This window comes from Helicoverpa armigera, chromosome 13, assembly GCF_030705265.1.
Source record: "Helicoverpa armigera isolate CAAS_96S chromosome 13, ASM3070526v1, whole genome shotgun sequence".
NCBI lineage: Eukaryota > Metazoa > Arthropoda > Insecta > Lepidoptera > Noctuidae > Helicoverpa > Helicoverpa armigera.
In genome coordinates, this window is record NC_087132.1 from 2,129,606 (window position 1) to 2,152,873 (window position 23,268).

General features: G+C 35.7%; 1 protein-coding gene, 1 long non-coding RNA gene and 1 other non-coding gene across 4 annotated transcripts in view; 1 reads left to right on the forward strand and 2 right to left on the reverse strand.

Annotated features, from left to right (window-relative positions):
• LOC110384389 (kinesin-like protein CG14535) overlaps window positions 1-23,268 on the reverse strand; it is a 254,390-nt gene that overhangs the window by 218,287 nt on the left and 12,835 nt on the right. For both annotated transcript variants that reach the window (XM_049840490.2, XM_021345664.3), the window contains exon 2: window positions 12,554-12,669. In XM_049840490.2, the coding sequence (XP_049696447.2) occupies window positions 12,554-12,633 (80 nt within the window). In that variant the 5' untranslated portion in view covers window positions 12,634-12,669. The remainder of the gene's footprint in view (window positions 1-12,553; window positions 12,670-23,268) is intronic.
• Window positions 5,925-6,008, forward strand: Trnal-cag (transfer RNA leucine (anticodon CAG)). The gene has a single exon. It is a non-coding gene; the product is annotated as a tRNA-Leu (tRNA).
• Window positions 16,331-17,505, reverse strand: LOC135117733 (uncharacterized). Its single transcript, XR_010277094.1, has 3 exons — window positions 17,420-17,505; window positions 16,950-17,042; window positions 16,331-16,526 (listed from the first exon to the last, which is right to left on the reverse strand). It is a non-coding gene; the product is annotated as an uncharacterized LOC135117733 (long non-coding RNA).

The window sequence follows — 23,268 nt, forward strand, 5'->3', positions numbered from 1 at the left end:
AATAAAGTAGAGTATTCACTGCAGCTAAGCATCTTGTAACTGATGAGGTTGTGACTACGCGCGACAGATAGTTTATATTGCGGTTAGTGTACACTCTGCTTAGGTGGAGTCTGTTTTGCATTTTATTTTTTGATTAGATCGGTTCATTCTAGCTGATAAGGCAATCAATAAGTGCTATTCCCCACTTATTTTGGTAATGTGTACCTTTTCAAATGATTATTAAAACTCTTATAAACTTTCAATGAGTCTCACTGGTGAAGTTCGTAAAACACTTTATTTACTTACGAAAACACATCAACTATTTTCACATTATTTAGTCACTACTTTTTGTGAAATGTTTTCGAAGTGACGATGGTGCAATCTACCAGAAAATGTTTATACCGTCTTCAAAAAATTTGGAGTCCACGTTTCTAATATTGACCGCTAGGTGGCGCTCAGTAGGGATAGTCGGGAACGATGCACGGTTTGTAAAAGCGCCATCTATTGGACCGTATGTGTACTACTGACTGTACCAAGGGATAAGTCAAGTCGATAGATGGCGCTGATATAATCCTAGTTCATAATTGTCATTCGTTGGATTTAAGTATGAAAAATTCAAGGGTAGGTGTAATTTTAATTACATAGGTAGTAAAAATAATTTCATATTTTGTGAAAAAATCGAATTTAGTTAATCATCGTCAAAATACATAATGCCTATCTATATATAAAGAGGTTAAAGTTTCTATCTCTTTGTTACTTTAGAACTACCTATCCAACCAAATTAAATGTTTCTTGGCATACATTAGGGGAAAGTAGGCTTTTCAGTATACCTAATTATGTTCCCGATGCCGTCAGGACACTATTTTTATATTTTAAATGATGATAATTTTTTTTTTTTTTTTGTAATGTTAGGATATTTAGAAATGTAGTGTAGGAACGTGTTGACTAAATGGATTTCGTTACAAAAGTGATAAATAAGCATTAGGTATCTCGACGAAAATGCAATGTCAAGCGAATTCCTGCAATCCCTTTGACTTCAAACGCATAAACGCTGCACTTTACCTTCTCATATCTTCACCCTACGCGCCGGTACTTATCTTTTGGTTTTTAAAGTCGCAGTAATCGGCTCGGCTTACTATGTGCACGCACGCGATACGAGAGATGTTTGTGTGTGAGTGCGTGTTTGAGCTTGCACCCCAATGCAGTAGCCTTTATGACGCCACAGGTAGCTAGGGTTGATGAAGAAATATGTTTTTTTTTGCATTTATTTTTAAAGAATTTTATTTACGAGACTAGCTTCTGTCAGCGGGTTCACCCGCATCCCGTAGGAACCACGGCACGAACCCGGATATAAAGTAGCCTATAGCCTTCCTCGATAAATGGGCTATCTAACACTGAAAGAATTTTTCAAATCGGTCCAGTAGTTCTTGAGATTAGCGCGTTCAAACAAACAAACAAACTCTTCAGCTTTATAATATTAATATAGATTTATGTTAGAGGTTTTTCTATAATTGCTCCAGGCAGAGTGGTTGTTTTGTTGTATGTTTTAGTATAATTGTATTTCAGTTAATAATACTGTAAATAGGTCCTATTGTAAGATATTCCTACTAAATTATAAGTCGTCCGGTGAGATTCATCAATTACCTACATACTCAATTATTTTGTGTGGTGGTTTGGTGCTCTTCTTCATCTTTCATCATGGTTATTTTTGATCAAACGATTAGAATTCAATTAGATTAGGTATTAAGGCACAGCGTACTCTAAATTAATATCCGCTTTATTTTTTCTCCTAACATCCCTAAAAAATCTTCGCAGCAGCCCTGCATAGATGCACTTGTACGTAAAACCGAGTTGAGACACGTCCGCAGGCAATTAGACATACATTCGCACCCTCGGTGTCGCCTCCCATTCTCTATTTGCGTCTCATTCATGGAGACTAGAATCACTAGCGGAGATGCCAAAACGCAAAATCTCTGAAGAAAGTAGCGAGCCAAATTGCGAGTGTTCGGGGTACAAGGATTGCTACCGGCTCTGCCCTCATACGCATTCTCTAGAACCCGCTTATTATTTTTACAATCTATATACATAAAAGAAAGTCGTGTTAGTTACTCCACTTATAACTCAAGAACGGCTGAACCAATTTAGCTGAAACTGGCAGGGAGGTAGTTTAGAGCCAGGAGAAGGACATAGGATAGTTTTTATTACAAAAAATAAAAAATACAATTTATTCCGGACATACAGCGAGCGCCATCTATTGTTCAAACCAAAAATCTGCCGGATGCCACTATTCCACGCGAACGAAGTCGCGGGCAAAAGCTAGTTATTAATAAATCAAACAAGACCACGGAGAACAAGACCAATCTTTGACAATTGATGGGCCTTGGGATGGGGATTAGACAAGGAACCCGAACGCCTCATTATTTCTAGTAACTTTATGGTCTCGCCTACTGAATGCTACTCTGACCTACAAGAAAGCGCCTGCCTTATAGCATCTCCACTCATCTTTCCTTCTTCCGTGGTCTCATTGTACCCAATGATCGCTGCGACGGTGTGACCGCGTGCAGTGTTACTAAATACTTTTTGCTTGTCCTCTGGTTTGGTTTGCTCTAGATTTCCGAGTATTTTCGCTCCCATTGTTTTAGTGTGGCTTTTGTGTTCTAGTGTCCTGGATGTTTTTTTGATACTGTGGCCTGTCATGCTGTCCGATTGTATACATTCGTAGATTTTTGGCAAAATCTGTAGGTATTATTTTATGGCTAGATATATGAATATAAACTGAAAACCATAATTTTATAGCTACAAACTTAATTGCAAAAATATTACCAAACAGTCTCGCATAGCTCTAGCAAGTCCCGTACAGGTTAACAAACCTCTCAGCGAAATCACCGCTAATTTATCCCACACATTTGCATGTACATAATAAATGCACGTGCCAGTCGATGGAACAAAAAGGAACAAACACCAATAACCATTGAAGCATGATTCACAGTAACAATTGTTCGCAGTCAGCGTCCGGTGACTTTGATCTCCAACTCTCGAATCCTGCGAGATATCAAGAGGAAACAGGTGCCGAAAGTTATGATCGCTTTTATTAGATCAGCTTTGATTTTAGCAGGATTCGGAGATTACAACAAAACGAGTGTAAGTAGGTACTTTTTGGATATTATGTTCGGATTTTTATGATTGACAGGAAAAGGATGTTTGGTGTGCTGAAGATGTTTGAGCTCATTAAGTGGGTGATTGATCTTAAGCAGCAAAACTCGATTATAATTTACGCATAGGTATAGGTGTTCCTTGAAGACAGTGCAATTTATCTGATAGAAAAGGATACAAGTTTATTTGCTAATTTAGTTACATAGGTACCTACGTAAGGCATAACGGAACTGAAAGATTACCTTCTTCCTTCTCTTTCAAATTTTCATGTCGTCGCAGTCTATAAATATCGCAAGCAAAAAAAAAACTCCACATTATGTTTTACAGCGCTTATAAAAATATTAAAAATAACACGAAGATAGCGGTCCGATGAAACACTAATAGTTTTAAATCATCATAAAATTCTGAAGGAGTCTCAAACAAGTTTATAAATAGAAGAAAGAAAACTGAATGAATCCATATAAAATAGTGGACGAGAGAGAAATAAAACTTCTTTAAAGTAAAGTTGCAAACGTCAACTAGAATTGCTTTAATTAGAGCTCTTTGGTAGTTAATTAGCTCAAATCTTAATGGTGCAAAGCATTGCTGAGTTGGCTCTGAATAAAGAATTTGAGTCAGTAGCTCAGTATACGAGATTGTCTAGAGTAGCGAGTCGCTTTAGTAAATATCTCTACTTTTAAGCAACTATGCGACTTGCTTAAAAGTAACTAGATTAAGTAAGCAATCTTATCTTCGTTTAACTGGGTAATGGTTCAGTCGTTTAAGTTGCATTCGTTTTCTAAAGCTAAGCTGCCTTATCTATAGTTCAGTTCTTGAAGTTTAAAAATAACTTGTAAGGACGCGTGGCTGATAAATTGTAGTATAAATTGTGGTGTAAATAAAGAAATGGTCATTGAATAGATATAGAATTATGCCATATTGTTTGTGATAAACTTAAATACCTATGATTATTGCACATAAAAATATAATTTTAATTTCACTGAAACTTTTTTGATTGTCTCTCTGTATTAACTAAAAATTCTTCTCTAAGACAAGTTTAGTAACAGCTGCAGTATAAAACAACAAGTAATATTGGTAGCAAGCTGGAAGCTAGTTCAAATTAACTGTTGTGTGTTGACCGCGCTTATTTTACACTATAAGTTCGAAGTTATTAGAAAATAGTGCACAGGTAGCAATTTTCCCCTACCTCCTCTTAAGTTAATGTTTCTTCTATTTATAATTTATTTAGATTTTTCAAAAAATTTCGATAAAGAATCCTTTGTGTAGATGTACCTTATTTATTACAAATTGTAAAGATAGATCTGTTTATCAGAAAAAATCCTGCTTCAAAATAACACGGAAAGTCACCTACTGCTGCGTTTATATGAATAAAAAAAACATGCTTTACCTTTTATTAGGTATTTGAGTAGCTTAGGTATCCTCGAGAAACTTAATGTGTAATACTTAATTGAAATAATTATGTAGAAAAGAGACACATACAAAAAAAAAAAAACTAAAAAAAGCAATCTCAACACACAGATTTCATTAAAACAAGAGCACAATCGCACGTGTTGCGCGCGCGTCGCTTTTCGCGCCGTAACCGGAACCACATGGCGAGATCAAACGGAACACCGGATGCGCCGCCATATTGTCTGCTTAATGTGCTGCCTTGTTAACAAGTAGCGTATTTGCACTTGTATGCAGTTTTAGATGAGGAGTTTTTGGATGGCTTGTGGCTTAGTAGAAAGGTGGAACGATAGTAACTTTGCATAGGTAACTATTTATAAATAATCGGGACTTAAATGTAAAATTATGTGGATAGTCCCACCCGTGGCCACGATCGGTGCAATTCGGATTCGGACGAAACATCGTGTAAAAAAAAGTTATCGTACCTTTATAGATAACATTGCGTTTATAAATATGAAAAGGATGAAGTTATCCTGGCTGTGGTTGACCTGTAGATGTCATTTTCTTTCTTATATACCATTCTTGGCTTTTCGACAGTTGTCCCGTGCAAACCTAGAGCTAGCAACAAATGCCTACCTAGGTATAGTTACATAAACGTGCCTTTTGAATTCATTTTTACAAAAAACCCGCTTCAAAATCGTTTGCGTAGCATAACAGTACAGTAACAGACAGACAGACATGAAGCGACTTTATTGTTATCGTCGTAAATTCTTCTCTTTGAGATAAACTAAGGTAGGCATACATTTATTTCCATGCGGTTTGCAGGAAGTTACATAGGTAGGTATATCTTACTCAGGAGTAAAATCAATAAATTTAAAGTTAGTTCAAAAAATATTTTTATCATTCAAAATTGACTGGTTTGGAAAAACTTTAAATTTACATTATTGATTGCAACATCAGCTGTCTGTATTTTTGTTGAGTAACCTAAAGTTCTCCCTTAAACTTTACCACATCCTTACGAAACATTTTCTTATTGTTTTGTGTGTTTGTTTAGGGTTTCTGAAAACGTGGTTTGGGACACGTGATTGAAAATGTTTTAGAGTAGGTAGACCTTATTATGTACCTAAGGGTTATTGAAAAAAAAAAAAGTATTTCAATCTTTGTAATAATTATTTAGTGAGGATACTATTCTACCATCTTGGTCAATGAGGTCACCTTGATAATAAATCACAACTACAGTGGATTCCGATAGGTGGCGCTTCTGTCGACCACTTTTTGTATGTAAATGAATTTATAAAAAAAAACAGTAATTCCCTAAAAAAATGTTTATGAATTTGTTTTTCATAAAAATAACGTAATATTAAGTAATGCTGAATTGATACCACTATTTCGACTCTTCTTCCATCGTCAGGATGGCCGAGCGGTCTAAGGCGCTGCGTTCAGGTCGCAGTCCACTTCTGTGGGCGTGGGTTCGAATCCCACTTCTGACAAGAAACTTTTGACTTTTTATGTTACCGAAAATAATATTATTTATTAGTAAATCATTTTTATTTTATGTTTAATGTTATTTCTTACATAACAGTGCATTTATTTTATCATACGTTAAGATAAAATGTTCTTTGTACGTATTTCTTATCTGCTGCCATGAATGGTTCTTTTTATTCAACTTTCAATGATGCATTTGTGCAGTTAGTTTAAATAAACTTTATCTTTGACCACGTTTGTATTTTATATGGAGCAGGTCATAATTCGTAATTAACATAATTATTTAAATAAGTCTTGGAATTATTCATGTTTTTACTTATCAACGCCTACGCAATAAATAATAATATATAGTTAGTTATAAGTACTTAAATTAAGTTAACCAAGGCCCGTTTATTGTTTTCATGTCTAAGTGTAGACAGGTACTTAATTGAATGTATGTTGTGAATGAATATTTGAATATTTATTAGATTTTACTTACAGCGATGAGGAGGAATTTTGTGACGCTTGAACACACCTTTTTACATATTTATTTCTGTTTAAATATAGGTATTTAAGATCTTTCGCGGTACCTATTCACTAAGCTACAAAGATCTAAAAACATAAGAAGCAATTTTATCATACTATCAACAAAAAAGCAATAGAGATATTAATCACGGAATCAACCACATACAAGAAGGTATTTCTTTGTAATTAACTCTATGTGTATAGGTACTACTTTAACAGTATGGAAGATGAAGATAAAGATAAAGATATATTTATTTTGCAAATATGGGTACAAAATTAATTATTAATTATTAAGAGTTAATTACCCAGTATTTTACTTATACATACATACCCTTACATCTCCATCCCTACATATTAACTCCAAGCACACATACAGACATACACACAAACATAACATAGCTATTGTCTAGAGATGTCAATATGATATTGATAGTATTGAGCTCAAACCGAGCCAGCCATTAATAGCCGGCATTGTCCGAAGAATGCCGCGTAATGACCGCTTCAATGGTTAATGCTAGGTAAAGTACGATGTAGGGTATTATGACTAGATGTGGCATTGACTTATTTATTAGGTATTTGGCGCAGGGCGCGAACCTATTTTAAATCATTGGGTATTAGGCAGGTGATAAGATAACCTAACTCTTGCAACGTAGTTTACCTACTAGGTATGGGATTTACCTTATGATTTTGCGATTAGGAATAAAGAATATTTCAGATTGTTTAAATATGTTGTATTTAGGGTGGGGCGAGATTATGTGGCTTCTGATGACGATGGAAACAGGTTTTTTTGGATCAGTACGCAAAGCTAAGCAAGCTACTCCCCCGTGGCTACATCCGCATTCGGGGCGTCGTCATCGTCATCTACGTAGGTACGACGTCATCTACGTCAGTATCGTCTATACAACGTTGTAGGGTGCTATTTGTGTCTAGTAGAATGTGGGCAATATGAGTAAGTACCTTCCAAATTACCTACCTAACCTACCAAATCTTAGCCCTCTATTTACCAAATATCAAATTGAAAAAAGAACCATCACTTGATACAAGATATATAATGATACAAGATATATAACCCATTTTTCGTAAATCCCACAAAAATAGGACCCAGCCAGGACCACATCTAGCACCCATAACTCTGCACCCTCAGTGAGGAGACCGCGTGACTCTGCTGATGGCACTTGAAAGCTGCCCTGGAGCGGGCGTGCATTTTTTACTACAAACCGACTAACAATGCCACGATGCCACTTCAACATCCTTCGCCTCAGCTACTGTGTTCAGAATCATCTTTGCTATCGGAATTGAGGGAAGTTAATAAGGGGATTGGCTGGACGTAGGTATGGACGGATTTTTGAGTGAATTTGTTTTGAGTGAACTTGTGTGTGCTCATTACTGCTTCTAATTAATTCTTTTAAGCCTTTTGTTTATTTATTCTTAGTATTTTGTATGTAGAGAAAAGATTGGCTAACATTACACATAATTCGTATTCAGAGGAGTACTTACATAGTGATACTGAAAGCTAACTCAGTCGTGTTAGACTACACAGATGTTTTTTTATTCAATCGGTCCAGCTAGGCAGAAAGTAAATAGAGAAAAACTCATAACCCTCTCAATTTCACACCTAGGTAAAAGTGGGATATTCAGACCACACGAACTTTTTTGCAAATCCCCTTTTCACCATGTATCACTAAACTAACTGAAGCACATGTGTCAGTCCTTTGACACCACGTGAGTCATGCGTCTTTTCAAACATATTCATTTCATTAGGTTTTCAAAGGTGAAAGAGCAAAAACTGCGGTACAGTTGAAAAAGTACGCCTTTGATTGCGTGACGCGATGAAACGCGTCGAAATATGAATACCTTGTTTATGAGATTTATTTACGGTTAACGCGGACGACACAGTAAACATTAATAGACTGACGGTTGCAGTCTGTGTTGGTACAAGGGATGAGAGAAAGCGTTTGGTTGGTTTTACATTTAATTTGTGTAATAAGCTTCAAATATCATGTCACGTTTGTAGTGCAGCACCATTTCTAATTCTTCAGTTTTTGTTCATGATGATATTTCATCACATATTTCAACTTTCCTAATATAAGCATAAAGATTAAGTTTACATCTATTGAAATACGAGTAGGTCTGTATAGTAAGCATCTATTTACATAATTTTAAAGCACACGAAAAAGTCTTGAACACTGTAAATGTTACCTAGACATTGAATTCATGTCTCAAGGTTCACGCTACGTCATCAGACTGTTATAGCGTAATAAAGTTATTGAAACTATTCTCGTTTATCGCTACCACCTTGCACCACAGCAGACTCCCAACACACGTGCACATGTTTGTGTGTAGCTGTCATCGAAAATGCACGGAATACACCTACTTCACGGCTCATGTGGCCATTAATTTTTTAAACGCATTACCGCGGTCAGAGTTAAAATATTTATTTTAAAAGAGCTACCTAAAAGGGTTGTTGTATGCACATCTGGTGTAAAAGGGTACAGTATTCAAAGCTTATAGGGTTTTATGTAGTTACTGTAAAGACAAATGCCTATCGACGTAGGGTATATTTGACTGAGAGTGTATTTTTTTTGCAAAATTTTGCTGGCAATGCTGGATGGATACACTTGTTAACCTCTCAAACTAGGCTAATACTTAATACATAATTAGTGGTAAACGAAATATATTTGAAGTGGCATTAGAGCAATGTATGACCGGACTTACGACGTTTCAAGCCATGCTTAAACCCCCATTTAAATAAGAGGTGATTTGAACTGGACTGGAAAGCAGAAAAAATGCTATTAAACCTCAAGAAACAAAAGTAATTAAGAAGTCTACCTAAACTATAGTTTTATTTTGTAAGTATACTTATTTCACTAGATACTGTCTGTTTGGTCGAGGGGTAGCATCAGGAAGCTATAATGATGAGGGTGAATCAACAGTTTTAACAACCAATAGACTTTTTTATTTATTTAATTAAACAGCATCTGTGAAGCATTTGTTTGCTATATTTATGTTTTGAGTAAGGGTTGTTGCTTTATTAGCTGTGGAGTGGTTTATCTTAATATTTTATTTTTGTATATTGATTTGTTTCGATCATGTCATGATCTTGCTCGTAATTATTGTGGTTTTGTAGTTCGTTGGACCAAATGTAATAAGAAAAAGAGCTAGACAAGTACTCTTTTGCAGCACTTTAGCATTCTATATGAAATGCTTCTTTATTCTCTTTAAAATAATTTGATAAGAGGATGTATAGAATGAGCATCCACTCATTTGATTTCAACGCAAATAAAGGACTAAAACTCAAATCCTCACTCACTTAGCTTAATCCCCATTTGTTCCCTTTTAACAGCAACATAAACTTAACCTAATCCCACTAGGTATTCTTTATTTCACTTACAAGAAACGTATTGTCTGCTCCACCGAATTCTTTGAAATATAAGCTGAGCACTTATACGAGTGCAGTTAATAACTTTCTTGGATACAGTTACACGTTTACTCGAGCTATGTCATGAAATAACGATATGTGAGGAAAATAAAGGTTACAATGTTTTCACCTGTTATTTGTCTATCTATTTTTAGGAGGTCGCTTATTTTGCAATATCAATGCTTATTTGGATGGCACGTTAAACTGTAGGTCCCGGCTGCCATTGAACATCCTTGGCAGTCGTTACGGGTAGTCAGAAGCCAGTAAGTCTGACACCAGTCTAACCATGGGGTATCGGGTTGCCCGGGTAACTGGGTTGAGGAGGTCAGATAGGCAGTCGCTTCTTGTAAAGCACTGGTACTCAGCTGAATCCGGTTAGACTGGAAGCCGACCCCAACATAGTTGGGAAAAGGCTCGGAGGATGATGCTTATTTTGCAATATCTTCGATAGTGTGTCGTGAATTCACGATACTGAATCTGAAATATGCTAATAATTCACGTAGTAGTACATGCAGTAGTATTGCTAGTAGTGTTTGCTACAAGAGGCTGTCGGATTGTTTGGCTGCAAGAAGCCCTTGACCGAGAAGGGATTCAGAAAGAACACGGTCGGGTTAAGACCCATCCTGCTCACACGTTACGTTCGTACGTATCTAGCCATCATCACAGTGGTTTTAAAATAAGAGGTGAAATATGCAAGAATGAGTAAAAATATGTTTCCCAAAAAAAAAAACTAACAATGTAGACTTTGTAAAAACTTTCTATTTATATTCAGCTAACCCATGTTAACATCTTAACATTTTGTTGGTTTTGGGATAAAAAGGGTTGCATATTTTTGCTTCCTATCAAATTCCAAGGTTCTTTCAGGCAATAGCATTATCATACGACCTTTTGTTTTCAGCAAATATTTTTTGTATATTTCTCTCTTACCTACATATAAAACAAATGACACACAAAATAAGGTAGCTAAACATAATTTTTTCACTTCATCTGGAAAATAGATTTGGAGATAAAAAGCAGAAGCTGCACAATACTATTAAATAATCAATGTTAATTTACGTGAACTTGAAGCATTATGATCTTACTGATAATTCTTTGCGTACTATTTTCGCATCGATCTGATAAAGGCCACTTATATCAAGAAACAGGACAACTGGTGGGCGAACAACACCAAAAACTATATTTTTACTATTCTTGTCAGAAAGTCACAACACAAAAAACACCCTAAACAGTTCATAGATCAAATAAAGAAGGTCACGCAGATGTGACAGTCTGTCTTTTCAGCCTACACGCTACGTTGAGAAGTGGGTTCACAGTCACACGATATTCCGTTGTCTTGGAACACAAGCATATCGCTTACAGAGCAATGTCGCATCTGACAACTTAACTATTATAAATGGCTTTTAACACCTCACTACCGCGGTAGTCATTACTATGATTTTGAGGCCACGCCCGGGTCGTTATGCAAATTCTAGTAGGGTCAGCGAAATTAATACCCAAACATTTGAATGTGCCAACTCCCATTCTGTTTTACAACTGGGAATTTTCAAACGTTATCCTCGTTACGAGTTCAAAACAGAAATAAAAGTGTTTTTTTTTCTAATATCGGTGAAAAAAAAGTTAATAACATCATTTATGTTGAGTGAGATGTGATGTAAAAATATAAAATATAAAAAAATAAAGATTCTGATTATTCTGGTGGTACCAATTTCCAATCATGATGTCGTAATGAACTTCAAGAGAGTTATTTAAATCACCCAATTGTATAGGCAGAATTTAAAACAAAACCCTCAATTCGCAAAGGTCGGTAATGAAAATTTTTACTCGAAAATTCCATTTCCCGAACCCAAATAAACAAATGAACTTATTCAATAATCAACAAACGAAATCCGGCAACACCTAATGTAGATTAGATTTTCGAAACACGAAATAAATAAAATATTCAAATTAAGGCCTTATTACAGGGTCTCAATTTACATGGAATGAGGGCCAAAGTTCACAGCTTATAGGAGGGACCTCCCAATCTCCGGTTGTTCCTTGGTAAGTGTCATTAACGTGTTTCAACGAGGAGGAATGGTTCAAGGAGTACCTTCAAAGAAACCTTTGTTATCAACTGTTGTTTTCAATTTGGATTATAAAGGGCATTAGAATTTTGGAGGCTATCTCTCATTAAGATTTTATTTTTGTATCGTAAAAGAGTTCGTCTATTTTGTTTTTATTGCTGGCTTCATTGTTTTGTGTTTATCAATGAAATAAAATAACTCTAAAGCTGCCAACTTCCAACCTTTAACAGGCACTATTGATAAAGGCGCAATTCATTTTCTATTTTGTTTTATAAATTAGCAATATAATGACTGCTTAAAGTTTAATAACTTTTTCATTTTCCTGTAAATTGAATCTAGCGTTATCCAACTGTGTTATCTCAGTTCAACTTTCTAAAACATAATAGAAATTACGCTAGACATTTTGTTAATCTCACACCAACTTTAGCTTACACCAGCAAAATCAATTACCTACAACGAAACAATTCCCTCCTCGCAATAATTTCACAGTTCACACATTGTGCTATTATAAATTTCGCTTTCGCACTAACACGTTTTACCCTTGCAGGATTCACGAGTATTACTTTACCTGGGCTGATGTATAGTTTCCTTGGGCGGAGGCATCGGAGTGGGGATCCTCCGGCCTCCCTTCATCCCACTGCCACTCATCTTGGCCTACGAAGCCCCGATTGTCCTTAGGCGGAACTGCGAAAAAAAAAACGTAATTCTTTAGGACACTCTAACGAATGAGACAAGGGGCGGTATTGAAATCCTGTCGCGAAACACGTTTTAGTTGTGTTTCCTTTATCATCAAGCGGCTTTTGTATTTTTTTGATTTTATTTTGTCAATTAAATATGCTGTAATGAGAGAGCCGTGGACGGGAGCTGAAATAGCCTTTGTTGTGTCGTTTGCCGAAAAGGGGACTGGATTGTCGTATAATGACGAATCAAAGATAATGTATAGCACTGAGTGTTTATTAATCAATTAATTCGGAAACTTTAAAGGATTATTTTGATGAACATCCATTATACATAGTGATACCACTCCGAAAACAAAAGATACCCCAGTCTTATCTATCGAAGCGCAACTCCTAGTAATTCGATACAGTTCCATTAATAAATCATGTATCTCACTAAGCGTCCATTGTAGTCTAAATCCATTGATAAGTTCTCGAATTTCACTCACGTACCGAAATACATACGCGCAGACAAAGCGTTCTACATCAATACAGACCTAATATTAGTACAATAACGCCTATTTTCATATCTTCCACTATCGCCCGTCTAATTGTCGAGCACGAGATGAATACTGAAAAGGAATGTTACAGCGTCCTTATTGCGAGTACCGAAGGTTGAAATTCGTTTGGGGATTTTTGCTTGTATTTTTGCAATGTCCTAGGATGCATCCGTCAAAGCCTGGCTGGAACGAGCATTGTGACGGCTCTCAAAGCCGCCATTGGAGTCGTGAGGTTTGTCCCGGTATAACAAGTATGGAACCTAGATTCTACGGTGATAGGCAACGTTTTTGTTGCCTCTGGTTTAGTTTTTTCTATGGGATGCGGATGATGGCTTTGCTATTGTGACGATGGAAATGGAAGTTCGAGCTTATTTTTGTGATATTTTTGAGGAGATTTTAAGTCGTTGTTTTTTTAAGTCATCGTACTTTAAGTTTACAATGTTAAATTACAATGTTGACAAAGGTCAGAATCAGACAAGTGGCAAACTCATAATATTGTTGTGCTTTATTTGTATGTAAGTACATTAGGATTATCCGCAATTTAATTAAGAATGGAAACTGAACATACACAAAAGGAAGGAAAAATATCTTAGTTTTAAAGAAGGATCTGAATGACTCATTGCAGTTGTACTAAAGCCTTAATTTAATAATACTATAATGTAATTACAGTAGAATAATTCAGCAACAGCCATAGGCAATGACATTTTGAATTAGGCTATTAATTTCCTAAATGAAGTTAGCACAAAGTAAACTATCAAGCGATTGCGGTAATGATGTTAATTACCCGCCAGCGGTTATACGGGCAGATACTTTGATGCAGTTACTATGTTTTAGTACCTACCTACCTAATAAAACTAGAGTTTTATATTCAACTTATTTGAGTACCAACTGTTTCCAATTTCCAAGGGCAGGTCGCTGTAGGCACTGTAAAGGACAATGGGCACAAATATATGGGACCTGGTATACCCCACCAATAGGAATGTCAAATATACTATTGGATAGGTCTTTTTATGTAGAACAATATTTACTATGACAGCTTTGTTGAAATGTTTGTCCGTTCTGAGATATAGATCAAAAACTGTGCAAAAGTTAGAACTAAGTAATCTATTGATAATTCAAGTTTTTAAAGGAAAATCTAAGTACTACCAAGTGTAAGTCTTGTAAGTGCTACCTGCTGTACCCGTTAGGGTCCATAATTGTTACTATTAGGTATGTAGCATTTCAACCTTTTATAACGGACAAACAATAGAACAAAGCTGTCATAGTAAATATTGTTCCAATTAAAAAGACCTATCCAACGATATATATGACTTTGCTATTGGTGCGGTTTCTCATTACGCCCAAAATCCAGTTGATACAATAAAAGGTTGAAATGCTACATAATAGTAACAATTATGGACCCTAACGGGCACAGCAGGTAGCACTTACAAGACTTACACTTGGTAGTACTTAGATTTTCCTTTAAAAACTTGAGTTATCAATAGATTACTTAGTTCTAACTTTTGCACAGTTTTTGATCTATATCTCAGAACGGACAAACATTTCAGCAAAGCTGTCATAGTAAATGTTGTTCTACATAAAAAGGCCTATCCAATGATATATATGACATTGCTATTGGTGGGGTATACCAATCTGCCCATTGTCCTTTGCCAAGAACCCTAGTTTAGATACGTTGCGATACTTATTACTTCTTTTTAGGTACTCTCTTATACACTCCCTATGTTCTCCCTTATATACCTACTCCCTTAATAGTCTCTTATGTACCCACTCTTTTTATGTTCTTCCTTTTACATATATCCTACAAAAGCGCCTCGTGCGTAATACTGAGCTTGGCCCCAAACAGCTATTTAAAAATATTCATACTCCAGCTATTTCATACAAGAAGACGTCTAGATTTTTCTGATTTGAAAACCACGGTACTTAAACAAGAGAGTCTTGATTCAGTGCTCATTCAGCGACTATGAAAAGATGTGAAACTGCAGATGTTATCAGGGACATCTAAATGAAGCTCTGGCTGACTGACCGACTTCTTAACGTCAGTTTAAACATAGAAAAGTCATGGAGGAAAAAACGTGAAAAATGTTTTGAGCAAAATGTCAAATGTTTCGTTAGTAAGTAGTATGGGTAAAAATGGTTGCAAATATTCATTTCAGAAAGGCTCAAATAAAGAAGTGCTTTTTTCAAATCAGAATTTTTGAACCTAATCACTGCTTTCCAAAGGATGAGAAAATGAACTGAGATTGTTTTTAGACTACAAGAAAAGGATACTGAGATGTAGAGAGATATATCGACGCTCTTGGAGATATATAGGGGCGAAATATGCTAACAAGTAGGTACTATTTTTCGTATTGCTTAGTATGCTATACTAACGTCATTCTACGTTCTCCAGATAGAAAAGTACAATTACAAACATAGACAAAAGGCAACATTTCCACAGCATCGCTCAAAAAATATCCCTGAACAAATAGAACCTCAACTTGTAAGAGAAATGCAAAAAACAAATGAGATGCTAAAAGCCTGTCCTCAGCAGCATAATATTATAAATTCCCTAGTGTTCATTAAAACCAAATACTTGTTACGTCATAATATAGCACTTTTGCTTTTAACAGTTACTTTAATCACTGTTAAAATGACACCTCGGTGGACGTGACTAGGCATAGATGTGCCTATTTTGCAGTTTAGACTTAATTAGATATTATCATTTAAATAATGAATAGGGTTCCTCGGTGAATTCGTAATAGAAACGGTTCATGACCTGAATCTTAATTATTATGTTGTTATTAAGGTATGAAGCTAAGCGTTTGGCACTTTAGAAGTGGGGGTGGGGTGACCCTTGAACCTTTGAACTGTCTTGTCTTGCTACAGTTCTGTCTAAATCTTTAAGTGATATAGTTTATTATAAATGATCAGACAGATTGTCGGATTAGTTGCTAAAGAAGGTTGAATAGAGAAAAAGAAATGAACCAAAGAAAGATGAATGGATTGTTTGATATACGGCATGAAGTCCTCTGTGAGTGGAAGGGAGCGAATTTTAGTTAGCATAATAACATTTATGAAGGTAACAATTAATAAAATTCGGAACAGGGCAAGATGAGACAAAACAATGTGGGTCTATAAATAAAGGAAACATTTTACTACTTAATATTTTATTGAAACAAAAAAAGCATATTATTAATACTATACGCGTTTAGGATTCACATTTTTTAGTTGGGTTTAAGTCTGGCCATTCGGATCCTTCATCCAGAATACATTGGTATGTGGGACATTTTACACTTGAATCGTAAATAACCCTGCCCCCGTAAGTTTCACATTCTTTAACTTGTTCCTAAAAAAATAAAGATTTTATATATATTATAAAGGTCACTCACACACACTTGGCTGTCCAGGTCACTAGGAGAAAAAGAAAATTTTGAAAAAGGGTAATTTTGCTACTTGGAGAAAAAATAATTTTAAAAATTGCAATTGTGCCGTTTTAACTTGTTATTAAAGAATCATCATGGTTTTTACGGCTGATTTTCGGCGACTTTTTTCTATGAAGATTAGCCAATTACGTAGGTCATATAGGTCATACACAAGCATTTGCGCAGACACAGCAGAACTCTCTATTCGCTCCATCGTCATTAAGCGGCATAACAGGGGCCAAGCGAATGGGTCTGTCTGGGATAGTATCAATAAACCCAAACAATATTGGTAAGTAATATAGGTAGATCTGATATTTGATTGCAAGGAAAAATTAAGAAGCATTTACCTCAAAACTCTTTTCTGTAGGCTTGGCTAAAACAACGAGGCTGCCAATAAGAAAAATACTCAGTATCAATGTAAACCGCACCATTTTGTTTTTCTGGAAATTCATAATTTTAGAATTAATAAATCACAGACGTAAATTAAATCAAAGTTCTTGCACAAAATGTAGTTTTGTTTTAAAATGTATATAGGTAGGCAATGACAATAATCTCAAAAAAAAAATATTGAAACTTTTAGTTCCCTTAAGTGTACAAAATTATTGCATTCTATTTTATTTAACTACAGGATAGAAAGTATCATAAGTAAGCCCTCCTTGATAAATAGTTTATACTTTTTTATCTTGGCTAAATAAATGGGTTCCAACAAACTTACTCTTTAGCTACAATCTTCAGCTTTATAATATTAGTATGTTATGTAACTTGAAAAGTTAAAATTAAACCTTTTTTTAATTCTTGTTTTGTATTGGTTACTCACCAGTGGTGTGGTGTTATCGTCAAAGAAGTCACAACTATTATGATAATCATTCAAACGTATTTCTGGTACTTAAATATTTATATTCTATTTAAATTATTCTAAATTCAAGTTCTGTATCCAATTTAAATAAGTCATTGTTATTAATAGATTGTTCGGCCCTCTACAAGGTCAAAATCTTAGAAACGGTCAAAACAAAGTCTCAAAACCATGGAGAACAAATGACTAGCGGAGATGTCATAACGCAAAATCTCCTTAGCATTCGGGGGATGAGGAACGTTACTAGCTCCGCCCTCGTACGCCTTCCTTAGGACGTGCTCATTCTTTACAAAATAAAATCACAAATTACTCAAGATCTTGAGAGATTGCTTTTGATTTGACAAGGAACTCAAACGCCTCGTTAGTTCTAGTAAACGATCCCGCGAACCGTACGTTACTTGACCTACAAGAAGGCGCCTGTGCTAGCTTGCTTATGGCATCTCTGCTACCTTTCCTTCCTCTGTGCCCAACTCATTTTGATTTTCACGCATTTATTCGGTACTTATGGGTTATTAGCCGCGTACCCACCTAGCGCACAGGCTCGCGCGGCAGCCTCGGTGTCCGGATCGCGAGCGATGGCTCCCTCGGCAGCCTCAGTAGTTTTGTTCAATTTACACGAGGCCGCCTCGCGAGGCAGCCTGAGCCATCATAAGTCCGAGAGTATTCGTAATGGACAGTCGTGTATTTTCAGCTGCAGCTATTTTCCTAGCTGCTTATTGTTTAAAGAAACGAAAACAGTCACGTATCAAGAAAAAACCTAGACGCTTCTGGATTAGAAAAATTTATGAGCGTCGCCACCAATGTGGAAATAGATTACTTGGAGATTTAGTATATGATCAGACTGTACATAATTTTACACGAATGTCCGTACGAGAGTTCGAAAATTTGTGCTCATTGTTGTCTGATAAAACGCTGATTTTTGTTTAAATATTTTGGATCTTTGGGGTCCCAAAGCGCATTGTACGTGCTGTACAGTTGTATTAAGCGAATGGACTCCTCCTGACTGCCCATGATATCAAAATAACAGAAGACAAACACGGCAAGAGACAAAACTTGAAGCAGCTTCGCGCGCGAGCCAAAACACATCCGTCCCCACCTAACGCACAGCGCTCACTGAGGCACCTTTGAGCGCGTCAAGTTTACCGACAACAGATGGCTCGGGGCCGAGCCGTGCTCGGTCGAGCAAACGCGCGCCCGAGGCAGGCCGTCCACGTCCGCACCAGCCGAGGCATTTGGCTCGCGAGGCTGCCGCGCGAGCCTGTGCGCTAGGTGGGTACGCGGCTATTAATAGATATTTAAAACATAGAACAGGTACATAATGATTTACGCATTTTATTGAAAACCATATTGTTATAATTACCATTTTTATTGTATTTATCATTAGGTATACGAAAACAAGTTTTGTGGATGGAAAAAAGAGTTCCTCGAAAAATGGGCTATCTGACACTGTAATTATAATAATTTTATACCTACAATCAGTACGTATTTTCTGAGATAATTAAACAAACTTTATAAGTAATACATATTATGTAACGCTATTAATATACATTAGCATAGATGTTAACATATTATTAGAACAGGACCAGGAGCACCTCTTGGAGAAGAGTTACATGAACTTTTAAACTTTTTTAAAACACCAAGAACCTCGTGTCAACTAAACTGTAATTTGTCTAAAATAATGTTACGAGTTTAAAACTAGCGAACACTTGAAAGATCGTCTCCATACTTTAGCTTATTTTATACTGTTTTTGTTGTCTTACAGTTATTTTACACAAAACATTTAATAATTAACGACTGTACTAAAAATTATGATATTAAAACAAAGTAAAACTTCAAAAGCAGACTTATCTCAAGACCACCTTCAACTTTAAAATGTGGTATACACGCAAGTCTCAAGATTTGTTTAGCATCACCAACTCGCATTCGCATTTCGAAAATCAATATAACAACGAAACCAATTTACAGTTCTGCAATCTAACACCCAAACATACATACATCGCCTGTTTCATATTATTGGTCCTATTCATCTCCTGCTGTCATTACCTTTGAATATCGAGCTCATTACCCGTCCTTTTTACCCATTCCCCACACAAAAGAGACGGCCGATTGCGAGGGAATTATACGCAATTTCATTGACTAGAAATGAGAATACCGCTTTCCAAGTCTAGTCTGTTAAACGGGGATATTGAAATTTTATAGGCAAAGAGCTTTATCCTAGACATTGATTAGGTCTTTTTCTCATATTAAAAGCTTTTGTCTCAGTATTTTATGCACTGATTGAATGCGAAGAAAATTGGTTTTTAAGTGGCCATATTGAAAAGTGTCTGGGTTTGGTGTTTGAGATATTTTTCAATTTTCTGCTCTGTAATTGATAAAATGTTGCGCGAACGCTATCGGTGGTGACTGGCTGTCAGTCGCGTTTCCTTTGGCACTTTTCAATTGAGGTATGAAATTAAAAACTGTAGTACAAAATTATCAAAACGTGATAAGAAAGTTGACATGTTGTCTGTACAAAATGTTTAAAATTTCAGAATTCACATTTATTTGACGTTCAAAAAGTGCTGATTTTCAGCCTACTTTGAATAAATTACTTTTGATTTTGATTATTATTTTAATGTTTAATTACTTATAAAAAGTGTCATTATTTTTTTCTTCTCAAATATATGTTCATAGTAACAAATTACATTAAAATTAGCAGGTATATTAACATAGCATTCCAGCACTGTAAATGAATAATAGATCATGCAGAACATTAATCGTGCGAGACTTGCGCTTGGCCGGTATTCATATATTGCAATGTGATGCGTGCATTTCCTTAGCAAGTCTAATCTATCTGTGATAGAGGGTTTAGCTAATATTAGTTAATGCGAAAGTTACTTAGTCTATCTGCTTGTTAGGTGCCCAAGACAAAATGGTTCCTTCAGTTTTTTCACCCGCTTCCCGAATGAAGTACTTCCCCTATCTGCATAAAAAAATAGTATATTAATGTTATTCTGATACATAAGGTATACCTATTAGTGCTTAATTTTAATAGTGGATTTTACATCAAATAGGAACAAACATCCATACAACCTGTCTCGTTTATATTTTTTAGGTATAGGATGTAGGTTAAGTTAAATATGGAATTTAGTATTTTTTTTTTATCATCTACTCAGTCTTCCAGTTAAAAAGAGCGTAATGTTACACTGTAGCTCTGATTAATCATTGCAGCTTAAGTAATTCATTTAACATAATTAAACTCCAGAATTTGGCACACATACGTACCCAAAATCTTATTTTTCACCCATGTACCTACTAACAATCAATTAATTATAGTATCCTAACTTAACCATGAACTAACACGCATGAGCCACCACTAACAGACTTGAGCCCGTTCTAAATTGTACTTACTATCGTTTACTTCCTTCGGGAACAAAGTGCGGCTTGTATGCACCGAAGTCACAGTAAAATGATTAGTGCATCTAAAACGCAGGAAAACGAACAATGTTGCGTTTCATAGAACCCTGTATTTACATTTTCGTTAAATAAACATCCGTAATTTTGTTATGTCGAACAGGCATACACATAGATTTATATTCAGATATCTCTACTTATCATATCATTCGTCTATCGTACCTCTATATCAGATACAAAGGTTTTAAAGCTGAAGAGTTTGTTTATCTCAACGCGCGACCTGAATCGGAAAATTGTTATTTCAGTGAAAGTTCATTATCCATTACGTCAGTTGTTTCACCCACTACCTACAAGAACTACTTCTCGCACCCGAATGGAAAGTATACTATAACCTTTTCTGATAAAACAAATAAATAAAACTCAAATAGTTTTTCAAACCAAACCAGTGCTTCTAGAGATTAGCGCGTTTATACTTGAAGTAGGAATAGAAAGCGCGGATAGGCAAATAAAGACGATTTGAAGTCAGTTACACTTTTTTTTAATAAAATATCCTAATTAGTCGATTTTTTTCAATCATTGCATGCATCACTGCGGGAAGAAAATATTTTTTTCCTCGTAATAAGATTTCCCTTTGTCATTATTTTTCTACCGACGCATAGCTGTGAATGACAAATTAATCTGTATATTTCTGCCTAGGAAGGACGCTATGGAGTTTTATGTCCTAGACAGTGAGTGATAAGCTGACGCGATTAATTGATCGATTGTGCTCGATACAGCATTTTACGGCCCATATTAATTAGTCAATCCACTTAGACTCTGATGGTTATCGAACATCTGCTATTGTTTATCTGCCACTTCTCCATAAGCACTGATACTCACATACTTATCAAAACTATACATGTTAAAAAAATACTTTTAAATAATTTACTGATTGCGTATTTTACATCGAAAATTCTCATCCAACAAATACAAGCTTCATTTCAACCAGTAACTTAACCCTAAAATAACAAAGGCATTTTATTGATGACAAATCGTGAATAATGTGACAAATAGGTCTTAAACCAAGTGAACAAAAGTGCCGACAAAAGGTGTGCAATAAACTCGCTAGCTTATTGACCTACAGCTTGATGTTTAATCAAGTAGGTACGGTGGCACCCAGCCAAGGAATTCCTCAGTAAATAAAAACAACTTAGGTAAATGTCACGCATTGATTGACGGAACTGTTGGTATTTGAAGTATCTGTGTCGCGGTTGATTCGTAGCCGTTGGAGGGTTACCTACCACGGTAAGGACTCAATACATATCTTTCCGCTTAACATGAGGTAAGTATATCGACTTTACCGGAGTGTTAAACTTGGTGTCTTTGATAACTTAAACCTAATATGTACAGGTTTTTCACGAGGTTTCTGTGCATTGGCTACATCATTTGGTAAAAAATTCGGAATTAAATGATATAAAATTTTATATTAAATTAGGTACCTACATGTTAATTTAATACATTTTCTGCGTGATTAGGTAAGGAGCTATATTATTTTTTAATCAATTGCCAGTACCCTGCCTGATTAGTTTTTCCAACGGGACAAATACTTCAAGGAATTGCGAAAGCAACTAATTGCTTTAACAGTTAGGTACCGCTTAAGTATATGCTGTGGTCAAAGATCACGACATTCGCAGTAAGTCACAGCGACAATCACGACTTTATTGCCTAAGAACCTATTCAGCTTTAATTTGTTACTTTCAGTTTCATTCCAAGCGTTGTCATAGATATGCAACATTTTCGGGGCTGCGGGATTGTTCGCAAGAGTTACCGCGGCTCTGGCACGTAGAGGGCTTAAGAAGGAACATGGCGGGTTTAGTCAGAAAGAGATCACAGCAGGAGGAGTCATTTGATGATTTCCCATAAAAAAAGATATGCCATATGGTAGGTTATACTAGCTCTGTAGGTAAGTAGATATATTATGATATATCTCAAGTTAACGTTTCAGACAAATAAATTCACAGTTGTAGATTAACTTATAAATGATATTTACCGATATGAACAAAAACTCTTCACACTTGTATCTGAACGCAATCAATTGCAAACAGTGCAGTACCTAATAATGTACCCTATTCCTAACATAAAGCAGTTAGTACATATTAATATTATTGCCAGCAAATAGCACCCCCTCTATTTGCTTAGGCACGTCAATAAGCGGCCATTTTCTTCCATGTTTGTTCAAAAATCAGCGTAAAGAGGAATTTCTATGTGTGTTCGCAAATACGTGTGTTTGTTCACTTTTATATTGTTTTTAGAACAATATTTGTTGGCGATGTCCAATTGTTTGTTTGCTCCTGTGGCCTAATATTAGTGTTTGATTTTTAGCTATTTTAACTGTAATATTTTGAGCTTTCGGTGATCAGTTTGGTTTGATAATGGTTTTT